The 18,733-nt window shown below is 37.8% G+C and overlaps 1 protein-coding gene across 1 annotated transcript in view; it reads right to left on the reverse strand.

The window, feature by feature from the left end:
* Nucleotides 1-18,733, reverse strand: part of LOC150079223 (DDB1- and CUL4-associated factor 17-like) — a 260,750-nt gene that overhangs the window by 187,244 nt on the left and 54,773 nt on the right. Inside the window, exons 5-6 of the mRNA XM_090382995.1 lie at nt 11,545-11,763; nt 3,926-4,021 (exon numbers count right to left, since the gene is read on the reverse strand). Coding sequence (XP_090239121.1) covers nt 3,926-4,021; nt 11,545-11,763 — 315 coding nt within the window. The remainder of the gene's footprint in view (nt 1-3,925; nt 4,022-11,544; nt 11,764-18,733) is intronic.

Here is an 18,733-nt window from a genome sequence, read left to right on the forward strand (position 1 = left end):
ATAATTATGAGAGCATCCTTGGACTCAGGGGGAGGTCCCCAAGGACTGGAGATGTGCAAATGTATCCCCAATTCACAAAGGGGAATTGAAGGGTGATGAGTAATTACAGACCAGTTAGTGTAACATCTGTTCCGGGTAAAATAATGGAGTCACTGGTTAAAGATGCATTGCAGGATCATCTAGACAAGACTGCAGCAATAATTCAGACACAGCATGGGTTTGTTGAGGGAAAGTCTTGCCTGACAAATTTGATAGGATATTATGATGTGGAACTGGATGCAAAAAAATAATTTTGATATCATATATTTGGATTTCAGGAAAGCTTTTGACACTATTGTGCATGGAAGACTATTGTACAAATTGGAGTAGAATGGTATTAAGGGTAAGTTGCTACAATGGATAAAAGGATGGTTGAGTGGGAAAAGACAGAGGGTGGTAATAAATGGGTGCTACTCTTCGTGGACTAATGTTATTAGTGGAGTCCCACAGGGTTCGGTGTTGGGTCCTCTGTTGTTTTGTATATTTATCAATAATATTGATGAAAGTATATCAGGCTTAGTGTCGAAGTTTGCAGATAACACAAAGGTTGGCAGGGTTGTTAATGACAGTAATGGCAGTGTGCTACTGCAACAGGATCTAGATAATTTGGGCAGATGGGCTAAGAAGTGGCAAGTGAAGTTTAACCTTGACAAATGCAAAGCACTGCATATGGGTAGAAGTAACCCCAGAGAAACGTACCAACTGTGTGGTACTGCACTTAAGGTGGTAGAAAATGAAAAAGATCTGGGAGTAATTGTGCAGTCAGATATGAAATTTTCTGAGCAATGCAGACAGGCTGCCAGGGCAGGTCATGGGGTTTTGTCAATGATATATAGGAATTTTGCAAGCAGGGAAAAAGGAGGTGATTGTCCCTCTGTATAAGGCAATGGTCAGGCCATGCCTTGAGTACTGCGTACAGGTCTGGAGACCTCATTTTAGGAAGGATGTAGATTTGCTTGAGCATGTACAGAGAAGGGCAACAAGATTGGTGAGGGGAATGAAGGGATCCTCTTACCAAGAGAGAGAGAGGCTTAAGTTCTGCAAATTGCAGTGGCTGGAGACTAGGCACCTGCGGGATGATTTGATTGAGGTGTACAAGGCCTTGAATGGGTTGAGTACGCTGAATTCTGATGGGATCCTTCCACTTGTTCAGATTACGAACCTAAGGGGGCATAAATTCAAATTAAGAAAAGACAGATGTAGAACAGATGTGTGGAAATTTGCCTTTAGCCAGCAGGTAGTTAATTGCTGGAATAAACTTCCATCTGTCATTGTGGTAGTTGATAGGTTAAATAAATTTAAGGAGGAACTGGATAGGCATTTGGAGGGAATGGTGTGATTTTTTTTATTTTTTTTATTTTGGCTGATGCTGCATGAACTCATACACTTGCTTTCTTGCATCACATGCCACTACTACTACTACTACTACTACTACTGTTATTCCATCTAACGTGCCACATGGTATACAATTCATTCATTATTCTCTTTTTCTCTATTTTAATACTGTTCTCCAAATTTGAACTAACTCTTATAAAGGTTATCTATATATTTTTTTTAATGTTATAAATAATGCCTCTGTATAATATAAACAGATTATACTTAAACAATTTATACTATTGTTCAAGATTTAGGCCTAAGATGTCAGATGAATGAACTAATGAGACATGTGGAAGAAAAGAAAAATGCATTGGATTCATAAAAATTAATGGGTGACATGGAAGCCTATAATAGATATAAGCTGGTCTGTAACTAAGTCACAAAGGAAATTAGGCAAGCAAAAGCAGATTATGAGAAATCTTTGGCAAAGGATGCAAAAACAAAAACAGCAGAGAGTTCTTTACCTATGTAAACTCTAAAAGGAAAGGGATGAATCAGATTGGTCCACTGGATACTGATGGTTCAACTGTTGTTGATCCTGCTCAGGTGGCTAACAAACTAAATGAGTATTTTGCATCTACATTCACACATGAGGAGTTATTCAGGGAGGGTAATGGCAGAGGTGAATTAAACTCAGACAGTGAGCTAGATGATTTTGTAATAAGTGAGAGAAAAGTTGATGATAAATTGTTCAAGATAGACATAAAAAAGTCACCTGTGGTGGATGGGATCTATATTAAAGGAGGCAGCAAAGGAAGTAAGCAAACCCTTAGCCATAATTATGAGAGCTTCCTTGGACTCGGGGGGGGGGGGGTACCCATGGACTGGAGATGTGCAAATGTGACCCCAATTCACAAAGGGGGATCAAAGGGTGACACAAGTAATCATAGACTTATTAGTTTAACTTCTGTTTCAGGAAAATTAATGGAGGCACTGGTTAAAGAAGCACTGCAAGATCATCTAGACAAGACTTCAGTTATAGCTCAGACACAGCATGGTTTTGTTAAGGGAAAGTCTTGTCTGACCAATTTGATTGGATACCATGATGTGGTCACAAAGGAACTGGATGCAGGGAATAACTTTGATATTATATATTTGGATCTTAACTATATAATATCAGTGTAAATATACCATAGTTAACCCATAAATTTGAACTACAGAAGTAGTGCAGAAGGCATCGTTTTAATTGTATCTTATATTGTGGTTGTCTTCACGAGATAGCGGTATTGCACTACTTCAAATGAATAACGCTTCTCTAGTAGAGAAGACTACTACTGAAGACTACTACCCATAAACAAACATACACAGCATCAGCATTTGACTGGTACCACATTGCTCATCAAGCAAAAAGCCAAACAGTACAGTTGTAAAGATGGTAGTGAGTTACCTGACAAGTTCTCATGTGCAATTTATGCACAAGATCTTGACTGAAAATCACTTCAGAAAGTACTGCAGTGGAAGTTTTACTATATTTAGGAAGGCAAAAAATTTTCAGATTTTAAATTATTGATTAATTATAATTAATCAATGTTTAATAATTATTCAATTCTAATTAATCAAAATAATTCCAATTAATTAATTTTAATCATTGATTCCTGCTAATGTAGGAATATTATTTTCGAAGGTCCTCTTCAAAGAGGAGGTCACCTGTCAGGTAACCTGCCATTTAAAAATGTTTTTTAACTCACCAGTGGGTTAAAATGTTTTTAACCCACTGGTGAGTTAAAAATGATATGATAAACTAGCAAATATATATTTAAATATGATAACTAGCAAACTTATGCTATTCAGCATATGTTTGCTAGTTATCATAATATTCTTTCTGTTCAACACATTTGCTGCCACCTAAATGTGAGAGAATTCGTTCAATGTGCTGTAATTTTTGGTATGTTAAAAAAAAAAATCAGCATTACCAGAATTCAGAAAATTTATACATAATGGTTGAAAATTAAAAGTTTGGAATTCACTGCTAAAAGTGAACACCTACTTTTGTGTTAAACTATAAATCAGAACAAATCTTTATATTTTATAAAAAGTTTATTCATGTACATTTACTAACATCAATACATGCAAAACACAAATAAAACTGTGTGCCAAGTGTATAAACAAAAGCTAAGCATTACTGCAAAGCATTCAATCACTGTGCCAATACTGACTCAATGAGAATTCAATCAGTGTGCCAATAAGTTTACAGCACTCGTTAGTTGAAACCATTGAGAATGATTGCATATATGCATTACGGCACACAGTGTTTGGGTGCATTTTGAACACAGATGCGCAGTGTGGCACATCACTCCTAGTGTAATTTTATGCATTACGTGTAAAGGCAGCAAACATGTTAAACCAACAAATTAAGACAGTATCATGACTGAATTTCCATAATTTATTTCCTTTTGTCATCGATTTTTTAAAATTATTTGATAATAATAACTGTAAATTACAATCTTAGTAGTAAAGGATTATTAACATTTATTATTACAATCTTAGTAAAGGTTTTTTGTTCCCTTACCTCCCTGTCAATCTCCAAGAGTGCTACAAAGTCCAGTGGCAATACAGTAAATACCGCTAAGGTAACTAAGACTCTAGTTCTTGTTTTTGTTCCTAGCTATAAAATGTGAATCTATTTATCATTTAATAAAAAAGAGTGAAAAATATCAACAAAAGTCTTATTCAGGTAAATCAGATTAAACAAATACACTGGCTGGCCACTTTATTAGGACCATTTCCTATTATCATGTCAGGTCACCTTTCAACAATATTACTGCACTCTGATCTGAAGAGTGATCTGATGATTAAAGTCAAAATATAGTAAAAACCCAATTATTCAGCATTTGTGGGAACGTGGGGGGGGGAGGTTACTATTATCATAGATTTGCCAGTTGGGTGAACATATTCATATAGATACCTACCCTATACAAAGAAATGCTGTAATATTAAGTTAAATTTCTTAATCAGACCAATGTATATACTATACTTTATATTAAATTTAAAATAACAGTTCTTTGTACATTATGATTTTAATTTTTTTCTAATTTTCCACAAATATTCATTTTTAAGATTAACACAACATCTGCATATTTCTCAGCAACTTCCTAATCTCTTTTGGATACTCTAACTTATAAATATTGATACTTTAATGACAGCAGCTAATCCTTTAAGGTCAGACTTCGGTGCAACTTCAGACTTTTAGAAAAGTGGTGGGCACTTTTAATGAAATGTACATACAGTATTTTCCAACTTTCTAAAACATTTTCTTCAAAAAATCTTATAAAAATTTAATATAAATTTTTGCCTTGTTCAGCATTGTTTTCATTTAATCCATTTTTGTATTGTTCAATTATTAAATTCACAGTCTCCATATATTGATCTCCATCAGAGCAGATTTACAATATTATTGGACATGCATGATCTGCAATGGGGTGCAAATAAACTGTCCATATCACTGGTTAGAGGGATCAAAAAAGACCAAGAGTATGACATGAAAATATAACAAACAGCATTATACCTTTACCTGCAGCTATCCTGTAATAATAATGCAGGCAGAGTGCACTTCTTCATATAATATGAACTCTTCAATAGGGCAAAGTGCAAACATCTATATGACCTACCTACCATCAATCATTCTGAATCCAATTTTTTGCTCTTGATATCATCAGCCTTGTTTTCTGGTTCATTTGTGATACCAACAGCATACTCCATTTTCTGAGAAGGTTCTCTTCATGAGTGCTAATAATTTGCAATGGCCAACTTTGAATATGTAACCTCCTTAACATATCACGGTGACCAAACTTAAGGCATTTAGAAATTTGGAATAAAATTGTTCTCTGCTTCAGTGATAGTTAAAAAATTTAACCTTTTCTACAAACATAAATTAAAAATCATTTGTTTCTCACTAATAAAACAGACTCCACTAACATTTTAGTTATTAAAATAAAAGAATACAGAACTATTACGCACAATGAAGATATAAACTACATTATCACTGAATAGCTTTTGGTGTCCCAAAAGAATGGCACATCTCAAATTCACCATGTCCAGAGAAGAACGAATGGGCAAATCCAGAATGAAATTGATATTCATCTGCTTTTTTGATCAGCATGGAGTGAAGCACAAAGGGTTCTTGCCACAAGATAAAATTGTCAACCAAACTTTCTACCAAGAGTTCCCAAACAGCCATGGAAAAGGATTCTGTGTATTCAACCTGAAGGGGCCAAAAACTCGATTTTACATCGTGACAATGTGACCTACCACTATGTTATGTCTGTTACAGAATTTTGACCTCCAAAAACATTCCAGTGCTTCCACAGCCACCATATTCCATGGATCTGTCACCATATTCAGGTGATTCTTGATATTTGGAAAAAGAAAAAAAGACTACACAATGCACTAACAGACCTCACGAAAGCCAACTTGCAAGGATGGAATGAGTGCTGGAGGTAATGTATAGCTTCCCAAGGAAGCTACTTTCAAGGAGAACAGCTTCAGCGGAAGAAAATTTTTTTACAATACATTTTTCTATAAAATTAATCTCATAAATTTTGTGACAGACTTCATATATCATGATTCATCACTCCAGAGCAGCAGTTCCCAACCTTTTTTTGACTCTCAAACCCCTTTCAACACAACATTTTTAATGCAAACCACTAACATCAAAAATATCTCAAAAATATTGGTACAAATGTTTAGGGGAGGTAGCTAACATCTAAAGGAATGTGAATCGCATAGGAACCCATAACCGGAAATGTCACGGAAAAGTAGTAGTAGAAATGACACAAGACAGTAATTAGTGACAAACATTTATTTGACATAATATTAACAATAAGAGTACGAGATGGATGCATTTCATGATGTTACAACAGATGCTTGAAGGTTCCACCATGAGACGCAATACATGCGTGACACCGACGCAGCATGGATTGGCAGACACGGTTGAACACACCTGGTGTTTCTTTGACAGTAGCACAGAAGAGTCTCACCACGAGATCCATTTCCGTCTCCGCAGGCGGAATTCATACACGATAGATTTGAGGGCCCCCCACAGAAAGAAATCAAGGCTCGATAAATCAGGTGAGCGTGGAGGCCAGGCAACGGGTCCACCATGGCCAATCCATCGACGCCAAAAATGTCTGTTCAAATGGTCACAAACACACCTTCCATAATGGGTAGGCACCCCATCATGTTGAAACCAAATGTCGCGTCTCACATTTGCTGGAACATCGTCAAGTAACTCTGGTAGACCTTGTTCAAGAAAGATCTGATATTTAGCGGAGTTCATGCGGGATGGTAACAGGTATGGGCCGACTAAGCAGTCACCGACCATACCTGCCCAAACATTTATTGCAAAGCGATGTTGTGCCACATGGGTTGTCGTGAGCCCACATATGAGCATTGTGCTGATTTAATAAGCCTTCCCGAGTGAAATAAGCTTCATCCATGAACAAAACATAGGCTGGAAAATTCAAGTCTTGAACATTTTCTTGGAGAAACCACTGCACAAAAGCAACACGTGCAGGATGGTCTTGGGGGAACAGTAACTGAACCCTTTGGAGATGAAATGGATGTAAGGAATCATTGTGCCAGACACGCTGTACATTGGCGCCTCCGTGGCCAGGTGGGAAGAAGCAGCAGTGCCTAGCACACACTTCTTGATTAGACCGGGGTTCGAGCCCGTCACCACCAAATACGGAGGATGCATATCCTGGAGCAATATGGCCTTGTTGCTAATGCTCCTAAAAACCAAAAAAACAAACAAACAAACAAACACTGTACATTGCAACGAGACACTCCTAAGGCAGAGGCAACGGCACATGTGGTGGTAGTAGGATTATTCTGGACAGCATTCAACACACTTTCTTCCATGGCGGAAGTTCACGTTGAACGTGGTCTGCCCGCACTACTCCTGTTACCTCTAAATGTCCCATAATCGCACAAATTTTGATTCACACGCGCAAACAAACGGTGGTCTGGTATATGTCTGTCTGGGAAGCATTCTCCATAAATTCGTTGAGCAGGCTCGTCCATTGCCCTCTGCTAATCCATACACTAGGTGATTGTCTGCCAGCTCACAGTTCGTATATCGATGCATGCTCTTCGTATGGCGACTACCGTGCCATCTACTGACTTACAGTGACGTTTCCAGTTATGGGTTCCTATGGGATTCACATTCCTTTAGATGTTACCTACCTCCCCTAAAATGTTTGTACCAATATTTTTGAGACACTCTGTATAAGTGGCGTTGCATAATAAAAAAAATAATTAAGTATTAAGAAGTATTAAGCAACGTTCACAGATTAGCCAGAGTGCTGTGGCTCGGGGAAGAATCGAAGTGGGGGGTGATTCTCCAATGCATCACAGTCTACAAAAATTTGCGAAATACGAAATGTTTGCGGACCTGTCTAGAACAGGACATGATCTAGCCAAGGAGGATCTCTTTGTGTGTGCGCTAGGTGCAGAGACTGTGAGGGAATTAGGCACCAACTCAGCGTTCTGATGAGAAAGTTTGAGGTGTAGGGCAGATGCCCTCAAAGAAATAAATAAGAAGGCCCATAAAGCTCTCAGCTGCCCAACTCAACTCCTGTGCATCAGGCAACACAGTGGCAATCTCCAAAGCAGAATGCACTGGTCCCACAGGAACTAGTTATTGTTGGTAACTCTATTGTCAGGGAGACAGGGAATATATTATGCAAAAATGATAGGTGGAACAGGACCAGGTATATCTCCCAAGGGCAAAAGATGATGACATTGTAGAGCAGATATCATCTTTTAAGGGCACAAAAGGTGATATTGTTGTACACGGTGGCACTAATAACCTTAAGAGTAAGAGATCCACAGATTTACTTAACAAGTATAGGTCAATGCTGAAAAAAAAAAAAAGTCGCGAGTTAGGGTTAAATTTGAAAGTTCAATTCTGCCCAGATACGATAGGAGGGAGTATATGATGACAGCCTGGTCAATTTGTTCGGCCCTGGAGAGATTGTGCAAGGCTCACGAGGCAGAATTTTTTTCAGCATGGTCTGTGCTTGCTAACAGGAGAGACTGCTTCTACAGGGATGGGATATACTTAAATATAAAGGTTGCAAGAATATTCAGTGATGCTATTGAGGCAACGTTAGTTGGGTGGGAAAATTGCTAGTTTGGGGGGATTCACAGAATAAAAGATTAATGGTAGCCACAGGCAGGGGTGAAAGTGATTCTTGCACTGCTTCTATTGTAATGACAGTAGCCTAGAGAGCAAGTTGCTAAGGACTTCAAGAGCTGCTGGGAGTCATCATGGAACAAAAAAATACATGAGCTGTGTTAGGGTAACTAAGAATAAAAATGGTGCATGTATACTTGCATGTACACCAATGATAGAAGTATAGTAAATAAATTTGATGAATTTGAGGTATTGCCCAAAACATCAAAGGCAGATATTATTGGGATATCAGAGATGTGGTGTCATACTGATATAAGGAATGCAGAACTGGAATTTGGGGAGTACAATGTGTATAGGAAGGATAGACAGGATAGGAAGGGAGGAGGGGTTATGCTATTAGTTAAGAAACACATAAAATCCAAGGAAGTTAAGCTAGTCGAAATCGCTGGACAGTGCAGTGTCGAGTCAGTTTGGTGTGACATAGGCACTGCGAAAGCAAAAATAAGAGTAGGAGTGTGTTATAGGCCTAATGACTCGAATGAGTACAATGAACAATTGTGCAGAGAAATAGAGTGGCCAGTAAATCAATGTCTTGTAATGGGGGATTTTAACTTTCCAGATATTGACTGCAACTTGTGGGTTGGTCACTCACATGCTAGCAAGACTTTTGTAGATTTGTTGGAGGACTGTTTTCTATAGCAACATGTTTGAGGGGCAACCAGAGAGGGTAATACTCTTGATCTGATTATCAGCAGTGACGAAGCACGCATTATGAATTTTCAAATAAAGGAACCACTTGGTGACAGTGATCTCAGTCTACTGAAGTGGGATTTACTTAAAAATGTACTACCATCAAGGGTAAAGGGAAGAGTTTTTGTAAAGGTGACTACAGTGGGATCAACTGATGATGTTAAAACAGTAAATTCTAAAATCGAGGGCTTCGGGGGATTAATTTTATAAGCTACTAGGCTTTTCATACCAAGAAATACTGTTCAAGATTTATTAGTCTAAATTGATGTCAGATGAACTAATGAGGCTCATGGCAGAGAAGAAAAATGTGTGGGATGCATATATAATTAGCAGGTGACACAGAAGCCTATGGCAGATATAAACTAGTCTGAAATCAAGTCACAATAGAGGTTAGTCAAGTGAAGGCTGATTATGAGAAATCCTTGGCAAAGGATGCAAAGAAAAACAAGAAATACTCTTTACTTATGTAAACTCTAAAAGCAAGGGGATGAGTCAAATTGGTCCACTTGATGTTGGTGATTCAACTGTTGATGATCTTGCTCAGATAGCTGACAAACTGAATGAGTATTTTCCATCTACATTCACACATGAGGAATTCTGTAAGGAAGGGGAGGACATAAGTTTACTAAACTCTAACAGGGAGCTAAATGATTTTGTAATAATGGAGAGAAAAGTGGAGGAGAAATTTTTGAAGCTAAACATAAAAAAGGCACCTGGGGCAGATGGAATCTATCCAGTTATATTGAAGGAGGCAACAAGGGAAGTAAGCAAACCCTTGGCTATAATTATGAGAGTATCCTTAGATTCAGGGGAGGTCCCCATGGACTGGAAATATGCAAATGTATCCCTAATTCACAAAGGGGAGTTCAATGGGTGAAGGAAATAATTATAGACCTGTTAGTTTAACTTCTGTTCTTGGGAAAATAATGGAGTCACTGGTTACAGAAGTGATGCAGGATCACCTAGACAAGACTGCAATAATAGTTCAGACACAGTATGGGTTTGTTAAGGGGAAGTCTTGTCTGATCAATATGATTGGATACTGCAATGTGGTCAACAAAGGAACTGGATGCAAAAAACAATTTTGATATCATATATCTGGATTTCAGGAAAGCTTTTGATACTGTTACACATGGAAGACTGCTGTACAAATTTGAGCGGTATGGCATTAAGGGCAAGTTGCTGCAATGGATAAAGGGATGGTTTAGTGGGAGATGGCAGAGCGTGGTAATAAATGACACTGATCTACACGGACAAATGTTACTAGTGGAGTCCCCCCAGGGTTCGGTGTTGGGCCCACTGTTGTTTTGTGTATTTATTAATCATATTGATGAAGGTATATCAGGCTTAATGTTCAAGTTTACAGATGTCACAGGATTTAGAAAAGTTAGGTATATTGGCTGAGAAGTGGCTGATACTGTATAAAGTTGCTTTCTTGCAACATTTACCACTACTAATACTAATTATTCAATCATTAATGAAAGCACACTAACAAGGAAGAGTGACCTGTCCTGGAAAATACATGGCCTGGGGGGGGGGTATGCACTGAAATTTATCTATATTTATCTTCTCAATTCTCAAGTTTCTTCTTTCTACTTCTTTTTTTCAAACACAATGTTCTGATAAACAGGTCTGCACCAAATCTTTGGGCCTGAATTGTCAATTTTTTTCATTTATTCTGCAAAAACAATAAATTCTTCAAAAACACTTGTGTAATGTTTAAATATTTATAAAAATAGAGGGAGAGTAACAGAAATTAAACTTGAAGTAGAATTGAACATATAATTCAATACTTGGTATTGTCAGCAACTGTTGGGTTCTATGCCAATACTGAGTAAAAATAGTTGTGAGAATTGTGGTTCAGCATTCTCACAACTCAGCACCTAAGAGATTCTCATCAAGACCCATAAGAATATTTCAAAAACTACACTGAAGCAAAAGTGTGTATGTGTTTAGGAAGGTAGAAAAGGTTTTAGATTTTAATCTTCAACCGTGATATCAGTATTTTTGGGAGGAACCTCTCAGGTGCAGCACTTCTGCTGTAGGGTTTAAATATGAAACAATAAAACAAGGCTAAATAACAATTATTTGGCAGGTCATTATGGGCTGGACCTGGCCGGTAGCTGCCAACCCATGATCTGTAGCATATTACAACTAGGCTGGACAACTGAATTATAAAATTCTACCTACTAACTTCCTTGGGAGAAAAGAGAAATGATAATCAAAAACAACACAAAATTTACCTGAGCAGCAAGATTTCCCTGATTAAGGACAGAAGTTAAAACGATTTGTTCTCCATACATTCCCCAATCACAATGTTGAAAATTGTGCTGCCTAGGTGGTCCTAAATATACTTCCTGCAGAAGGTCTCCACTGAAGTTATCATATGAACATAACCAATTATCAGAAGAAAGCAAGAGGAAAAATCCACGATACGTTTCAGGCTGAGAGGACATTCTTGACTACAAAACAATACATTTTTTTTTAATGATAAATTGACAAAAAAATTATAATCTGTATTTCAATAAGTAAGGTATATGTTGATAAAGGCATGCTTATTATTTTAATAACATTTATACTACACAAATTTCAGTGTAAAATTTAGTTATATAGATTAGAATAAAACCCCATTCAGAACTATTTTGATTGATGGCATGTTAATCAAACAGGTTGAATTAGTATTGCAACATTTCTCCAAATATTAAAATTTATTCAAACTATCCACTTTCATATACACTAAATGGACGTTTATTCCAACAATCAATTATTCTTTCATTAAATTTGAATTTCCATATCTATTCTGCAACCATCCTTTCACAATTTATATTTCTTGTGTGTGTGTGTGAGTGAGTGAGTGAGTGAGTGAGTGAGTGAGTGAGTGAGAGAGAGAGAGAGAGAGAGAGAGAGAGAGAGAGAGAATAAAAAGACCACGAGCATTTAGTGTTCTTAACCCTTTGAAAGTCTTATATTTATAGACACCCAGTCTTTCTTGGTAAGAGCGTACTTTAGTGAGCCCAACTAATCTTTTTTGCTTGTTTCTGCACCCTTTCTAACAGATCTGTGTTCTTCCTAAAATGAGGGTTTCCAAACTTGTATACAGAATTCCAGATGTGGCCTAACCACTGCCAAAGAGATGATCACCTCTTTGACCCTGCTGGCAAAGTTCCTGTATATCACTGATAGAACTTCAAGGTGTTCTAGCAGCCAGTTTACACTGCTCAGAGAATTTCATGCCAAACTGTACAATTATCCCTACATTTTTTTCCCTTATCAACTACCTCGGGTTTGGTGCTACCCAAATGATGTTATACTGGGGTTACTTTTAACCAAATGTAGTAGCCTGCATTTTATACCAATCTGTGGTATTTGAGCTCTGAGGCTCTAGTGCTGGATAATTTTCTTTATCCATGTTGGCTCCTTTTTGCCCTGGGGGATTAACTTTTCCACCCAGGTTACCAGCCCCGCCATAGGGAGGCAGGAGCAGTGCCGCTTGTGACCAAGCAGTGTCAGTAAACTAATAATTTTACTAATAAATAGTAAAGAAAAAGGTACTTTCCTTTTCCTAGCCCTCATTTTATACTTTTAAAAAGTAGAGCTAATAAACAGAAGGACTTGTAAAACAAAGTAAAACAAGGAAAAACTCAGTTGCTCTAGAGGCGCCTCCGTAGCCGGGTGGGAAGGAGCAGCAGTGCGCAGCACACGCTTCTTGATTAGACCAGGGTTCGAGCCCGTCACCACCAAATACGGAGGATGCGGAAAGGTCAGGGAATGACCACTGCATATCCACGGAGCAATATGGCCTTAGTTGCTAATGCCCCTAAAAACCAAATAACAAATAACAGTTGCTCTGGAAAAATCACTCTAGGAAGTCACAGATCAATTGGTCACAGAAACGCTTGGCACCCGGGGCCCAGTGTTCTGTTTCACACCAACAGTGTATACTACGTGGATATGGGGGGAACTCCTGGTGCCATTTGAGACTAAACACACTCTACACTCTAGACAAGGGGGGCTGCAGTTATAGTTCAGACACAGCATGGGTTTGTTAAGGGGAAATCTTGCCTGACCAATCTGTTCGGATACTATGATGTGGTCACAAAGGAACTAGATGCAAAAAATAATTTTTTTTTCATATACTTGGATTTTAGGAAAGCTTCTGTACTGTTTAATGTGGAAAACTACTGTACAAGTTGGAGCAGTATAGCATTAAGAGCAAGTTGCTACAATGGAAAAAAGGATGGTTGAGTGGGAGAGGACAGAGTGGTAATCAATGGACACTGCTCTTCATGGACTAATGTTATTAGTGGAGTTCCCCAGGGGTAATTGTGCAGTCAGATATGTAGTTTTCTGAGCAGTGCAGACAGGTTGCAAGAGTAGATCATGGAGCCTTGTCAATGATATACAGGAATTTTGCTAGCAGGGATAGGGAGGTGATTATCCTCTTGTATAAGGCAATGGTCAGGCGACACTGAGTATTGCGTACAGGTCTGGAAGCCTCATTTTAGGAAGAATGTAGAGTTGCTAGAACAAGTACAGAGAAGGGGAATGAGATTAGTGAGTGGAACAAAGAGCTGCTGTTAAAAAGATAGGCTTAAGTTCTGCAAATTGCAGCCTCTGGAGACTAGGTAGGCTCAATCAGATCACCTGCGAGATGATCTGATTGAGGTGTATAAGGCCTTGAATAGTTTGAGCAAGCTCAATGCTGGTGGGATTCTTCCTCTTGCTCAGATTCTGCACCTGAGGGGGCATAAATTTAAATCGAGGTAAGACAGTTGTAGAATAGATGTTCGGAAATTTTCCTTTAGCCAGCAGGTGGTTAACTGCTGGAACAAACTTCCATCTGTCGTTGTGGAAGTTGACAGCTTAAATAAATTAATGGCTGGATTAGGAAAAAACTTTTGGACTGAATGGATGGGCGAAACGGAAAGATCTTTTTTTTTTTTTTTTCGCTGATGCTAAATAAGCTTGCTTTCTTGCATCATATGCCTCTACTAATGTTAATGAGTTAATGAGATTGGTCAAGAATGATCTACCTTTAACAAATCCATTTTGTTACTGCCTTATCGCTCCACTCATAATAAGTTGAACTTCCATTACTTCTGCAACCATTAACTCCTTCATTTTCACTGGCATAGACGTCAAACTTACAGGTTTGCAATTACCCACTTCACCCTTTAAGCTACCCTTGTGAATAAGAGATACATTTACACATCTCCAATCTCTAAGGAAGTCTCCTGAATCTAAAGATGCTGTCAGTATTATGGCTAAAGGTTAAACTACCTCTTCGGCAAGCCTGCATAGCCGAATGGTCAGGAGTGAGGGTGCAGTAGTACATGCTCTTTGAGTGGGCCATGGATTCAACCTGTGTGACTGCTAAATATGATTAACAATAGAGTTCATGGTTTATTGTAAATGTCTCTGAACTGGTGGTTGTGCCAGAATATAAAGATGATTTTGGTTTGGTTTGGTTTTTTTTTAGGAGCATTAGCAACTAAGGCCATATTGCTCCGGGATATGCGGTGGTCATTCCCTGACCTTTCCGCATCCTCCACATTTGGTAGTGATGGGCTCAAACCCCAGTCTAATCAAGAAGCGTGTGTTCGCACTGCTGCTCCTTCCCACCTGGCTACGGAGGCGCCGATATAAAGATGAACATTGAACATTTTCTTTTAATATAATCAGATAGATTCCATCAGCCTCAGTGCTTTGTTCACTTTTAGCTTCAGCAATTTCTCTCCCACTTTACTTTTTGTTATTATAAAATCATTTTAACTCCCGGTTAGTATTTGATACACTTCTGCTAAACCCATCGCTAAAATTTTCTTAAAATGTAAACAGATTCAAAATGTAGTGGACCAATGCAATTCACCCCATTCCTTCAAATCCTAACATTCCTTGTTACATTTATTTGCTTTTATAACTAGAGACCTCTCAAAAACTGTCTTAGTTTGCCTAACCCCCAACTACTGCAAGCTGATTACAGACTAGTTTATACTTATTGTCTCAGTTGGCTGTCTTGCCATTTTATGGAATGCTGTCAGCCAAGTCATAATGGATATACTTAGGATATAAATACAAAAATTGTATATGTAAAATAGAAGAACAAGTAAAAGTCGAAGTTAATAGTTACTGTAGAAATAATCTGTATCACTGTGATGGTTTGCAAACATCTCATGTGCAGTTTTCTTTTCCGACACTAAGCTTATCCATTCACCTGACATTCACTTTATCTATTAGTTGGGACAGAACAGAACCGAGAGATCTTGTTAAACCCAACTAGAGTAAGCTGCCAACTCGTGAGTACTCCATGACAGGACATTAGTGATAGCAAATGATCCACGAAAGCAAGCTTATATGACATCAGCATAAAAAAAAAAAAAAAAATCGATTTCCATATTACCTAACCATTCTCTCCAATAATTTATTGAATTTCAATAAATTATTGGAGAGATTTTTCCAGCTCTCTCCAATTATTGGAGAGAGTTGATTTTTCCTAATGGGTTACTAAGTCGCAAGGCAAACAATAAAACAAAATGCTAAACACACAACTGGCTATGCAGAGATGCTACAACACAGATGACGTCGCCAGCAGATTCTAAGAAACTGTCTAGACAGTAACACACGTGTTCTTTCTGTACACATTATAATTGCCATATTCAAATTCTGCACTCCTAATATCAGAGTGACACCATGTTTCTGCTATACCTACAATGTTGGCTGATTCACAGTTTGATGACTTAACTTCAAACTCAAAATTTATATACTGTAATCCTAACTTTAGTGTATATTTGCATATTAGTGAATATTAATGTATATCAAGTAATACTTGCCTGTCCATGTTTTTAGTAACTCCTAGACAGCTCTTGCAATTGCTAGTTCCATTTGAATCTCAACAAGGCTTGTAACCACCACCTGCTTTTGAGGCTACTATATACAATAGAAGCAATGCAAGGATCAATTCCACCTCTGCTTATGACTATCATTAAACTATTAACCTGCATATATCCCACCCAAAACTAACAGTTTTCTAACACCTAACACTACCTCAAAAACACCAACAAATATCTTTTCATCTCTTCTGTTCAAACATATCCTCTCTCTGTCAAAAAAGTCCCTTCTGTTAAGAAATAATGGCATTGCTGAAAAAAAAATTCTACCCCATGAGCTTAGTATAATCTCTCCAGGACCAAACTGACTGAGAAAACTCTCATCAAAAACTTCCTCCCAACATGTTGTGGCAGTCCATACATTTTTAAATTCTGCTGTTACTCATAACTTTTTCTCAACATCGCCTAATACTTGTAAAGCCTCAGACCGCTAATACTTAGTATATTTAGTACCAACACATACAATATCACTTTTTGGCCATTAAAAAAGTGATAAATGTTCTGTAATATCACCACCTTTGCCCCTATGCAACCTGTAACTTTCAGAAATTTGTCTGTTTTGGGCCCCTGGCCAAAAAAAAAGATTAACATCACTGAGATATACTGACACAAATTTTATATCCTACTAAACTAGACCGGCTGAAGTTTATCATTTGAATTCTGAATGAATTTAATGATTATTTTTAATGAATGCATTTACTTGTGGATTAAAACTGTTAAATATATAGTAAATGGGGATGGGAGAGATTTCAGGAACTGTCTTCTTGCTTCCCTCTTCTGAGGCTTAAAAAGACTTAAGTTATGACTTAGTGCTGAAGAAATTCTGAAAAAGAGACTACTGTCCTACTTATGAACACAGAGTGATGTCAAACCAGGTCATTCCCCCAACCACAATTACTACTTTATATGTAACTTTAATTCACAAATAAATGCTTTCTTTGTCTACACAGTCTAATGTTCTATTTTTATTTACCTGCCTAACTTGTAAAATGCCCTTCCTTACACAATATACATAAAACAATATTTCAATAACTGGAATCTCTCAATTACTATTCATTTGATTAGGCTCATCACCATTATGCGAAACTAAAACAAGAGGATATAAATATAAAATTTTGGGAAAAGCAATAGGTTAGATCTCACAAAAGGTAACCTTCACACAGTGTTGATAACTAGAACAAATTGCTCCCAAAGTAGCTGTGGTAGAAGAACTGGCAAAGTCCAAGTTGGACGTTGTTGTCGTTGTCGTTGATATTTTTGGTGCAAGGGCTACTTTAGCCAAAATGCACCTGTTCCCATGTCTCCATGTACAGATTAATAAAAAGAGTTTATAAGAGCATACATATATATTAATCTGCTTTAAATAGTGGAAAAACTCAGATAAATTTAGGTTATCCCCAATAATATGTCTAAGTTTAAGAGACTCATTTAAGTTAGACAGGGATTGGAATGATGTGGTTCTGGCATACTGATATTGATTGCACTCTATAAGAATATGCTTTACGGTTAGAGGTGAATCACAGTGCAAGCACAGTGGTGAATTATTTCCTTGCAATAGATAGAGATGCGTAAGGTGGATATGACCAACATGTGCTCTAGTAAGCACAACCTCTTCATGTCTGTTTGAGCAGAAGCTAGAGTTCCATAGCAGCAGATTCTGTTTTATTTGTTGTAACTTGTTATTTAACTGATTATTCCAACTTTCTGTCCATTTTTCATTGCATACTTGGCATATGATCAGTTTATAGTCTGTGTAAGGAATCTGGATTTGGTCATTTTCAGTGGGATTTCTTGCTGCTTTATCTGCACACTCATTTCCTGGTATTCCGTTGTGTCCTGGAATCCAATAAAAGGTTACAGTCTACCTATTGTTATGAAGTTTCGATATTTGATTTACAAATGGATATGGAGAGTGAGAACTGCCACGGATGGCTGTCACTGCACTCAAAGAGTCTGTGTAGATAATAGTTTTCAGAGTGAAGTCATTAGCAAGAAAGGGCAAATCCATCTTAATTGCATGGAGTTCTGCAGTGAAAACACTGCATTCCTGTGGTAATGAGACAGAGACTGTCAATGTTGGTAGAACCACAGCAGCTCCCACAGCTATGTCACTTTTGGAGCCGTCAGTATAAATTTGCATAATTTGTGCATTTGCTGAGAAGTGGGTTGCATGAAGTTTCTGAACGGTTTAATTGTTCAGGAAGTGTTTCCCCCCCCCCAACATTGGAAGTAATCGTCACATGAAGGTATACACACTTTCGATGGAGGTTGCACAATTTCTCTGTCTTGATGAGAATTGGTCAAATGCATATTCAACTGCTGAATTAGTGCTTGTAGGCAGATTCCTGTAGGTTTGTTTTCATGAGGTTTATTTCTAAAAAGGTTTACCCATTGAGGATCATAGAGGTGTGACCAGATAGGATGAGATGGAAGGCTATTTATTTTAACCACATAATTCAGGAGCATCTTTCTATGAAGGTGGAGTGGAGGTTCAATGGCTTCTACATATAGACTTTGGACTGGTGAAGTCCTGAATGCCCCAAGA

This window comes from Mastigoproctus giganteus, chromosome 10, assembly GCF_048544385.1.
Source record: "Mastigoproctus giganteus isolate SK-2022 chromosome 10, ASM4854438v1, whole genome shotgun sequence".
NCBI lineage: Eukaryota > Metazoa > Arthropoda > Arachnida > Uropygi > Thelyphonidae > Mastigoproctus > Mastigoproctus giganteus.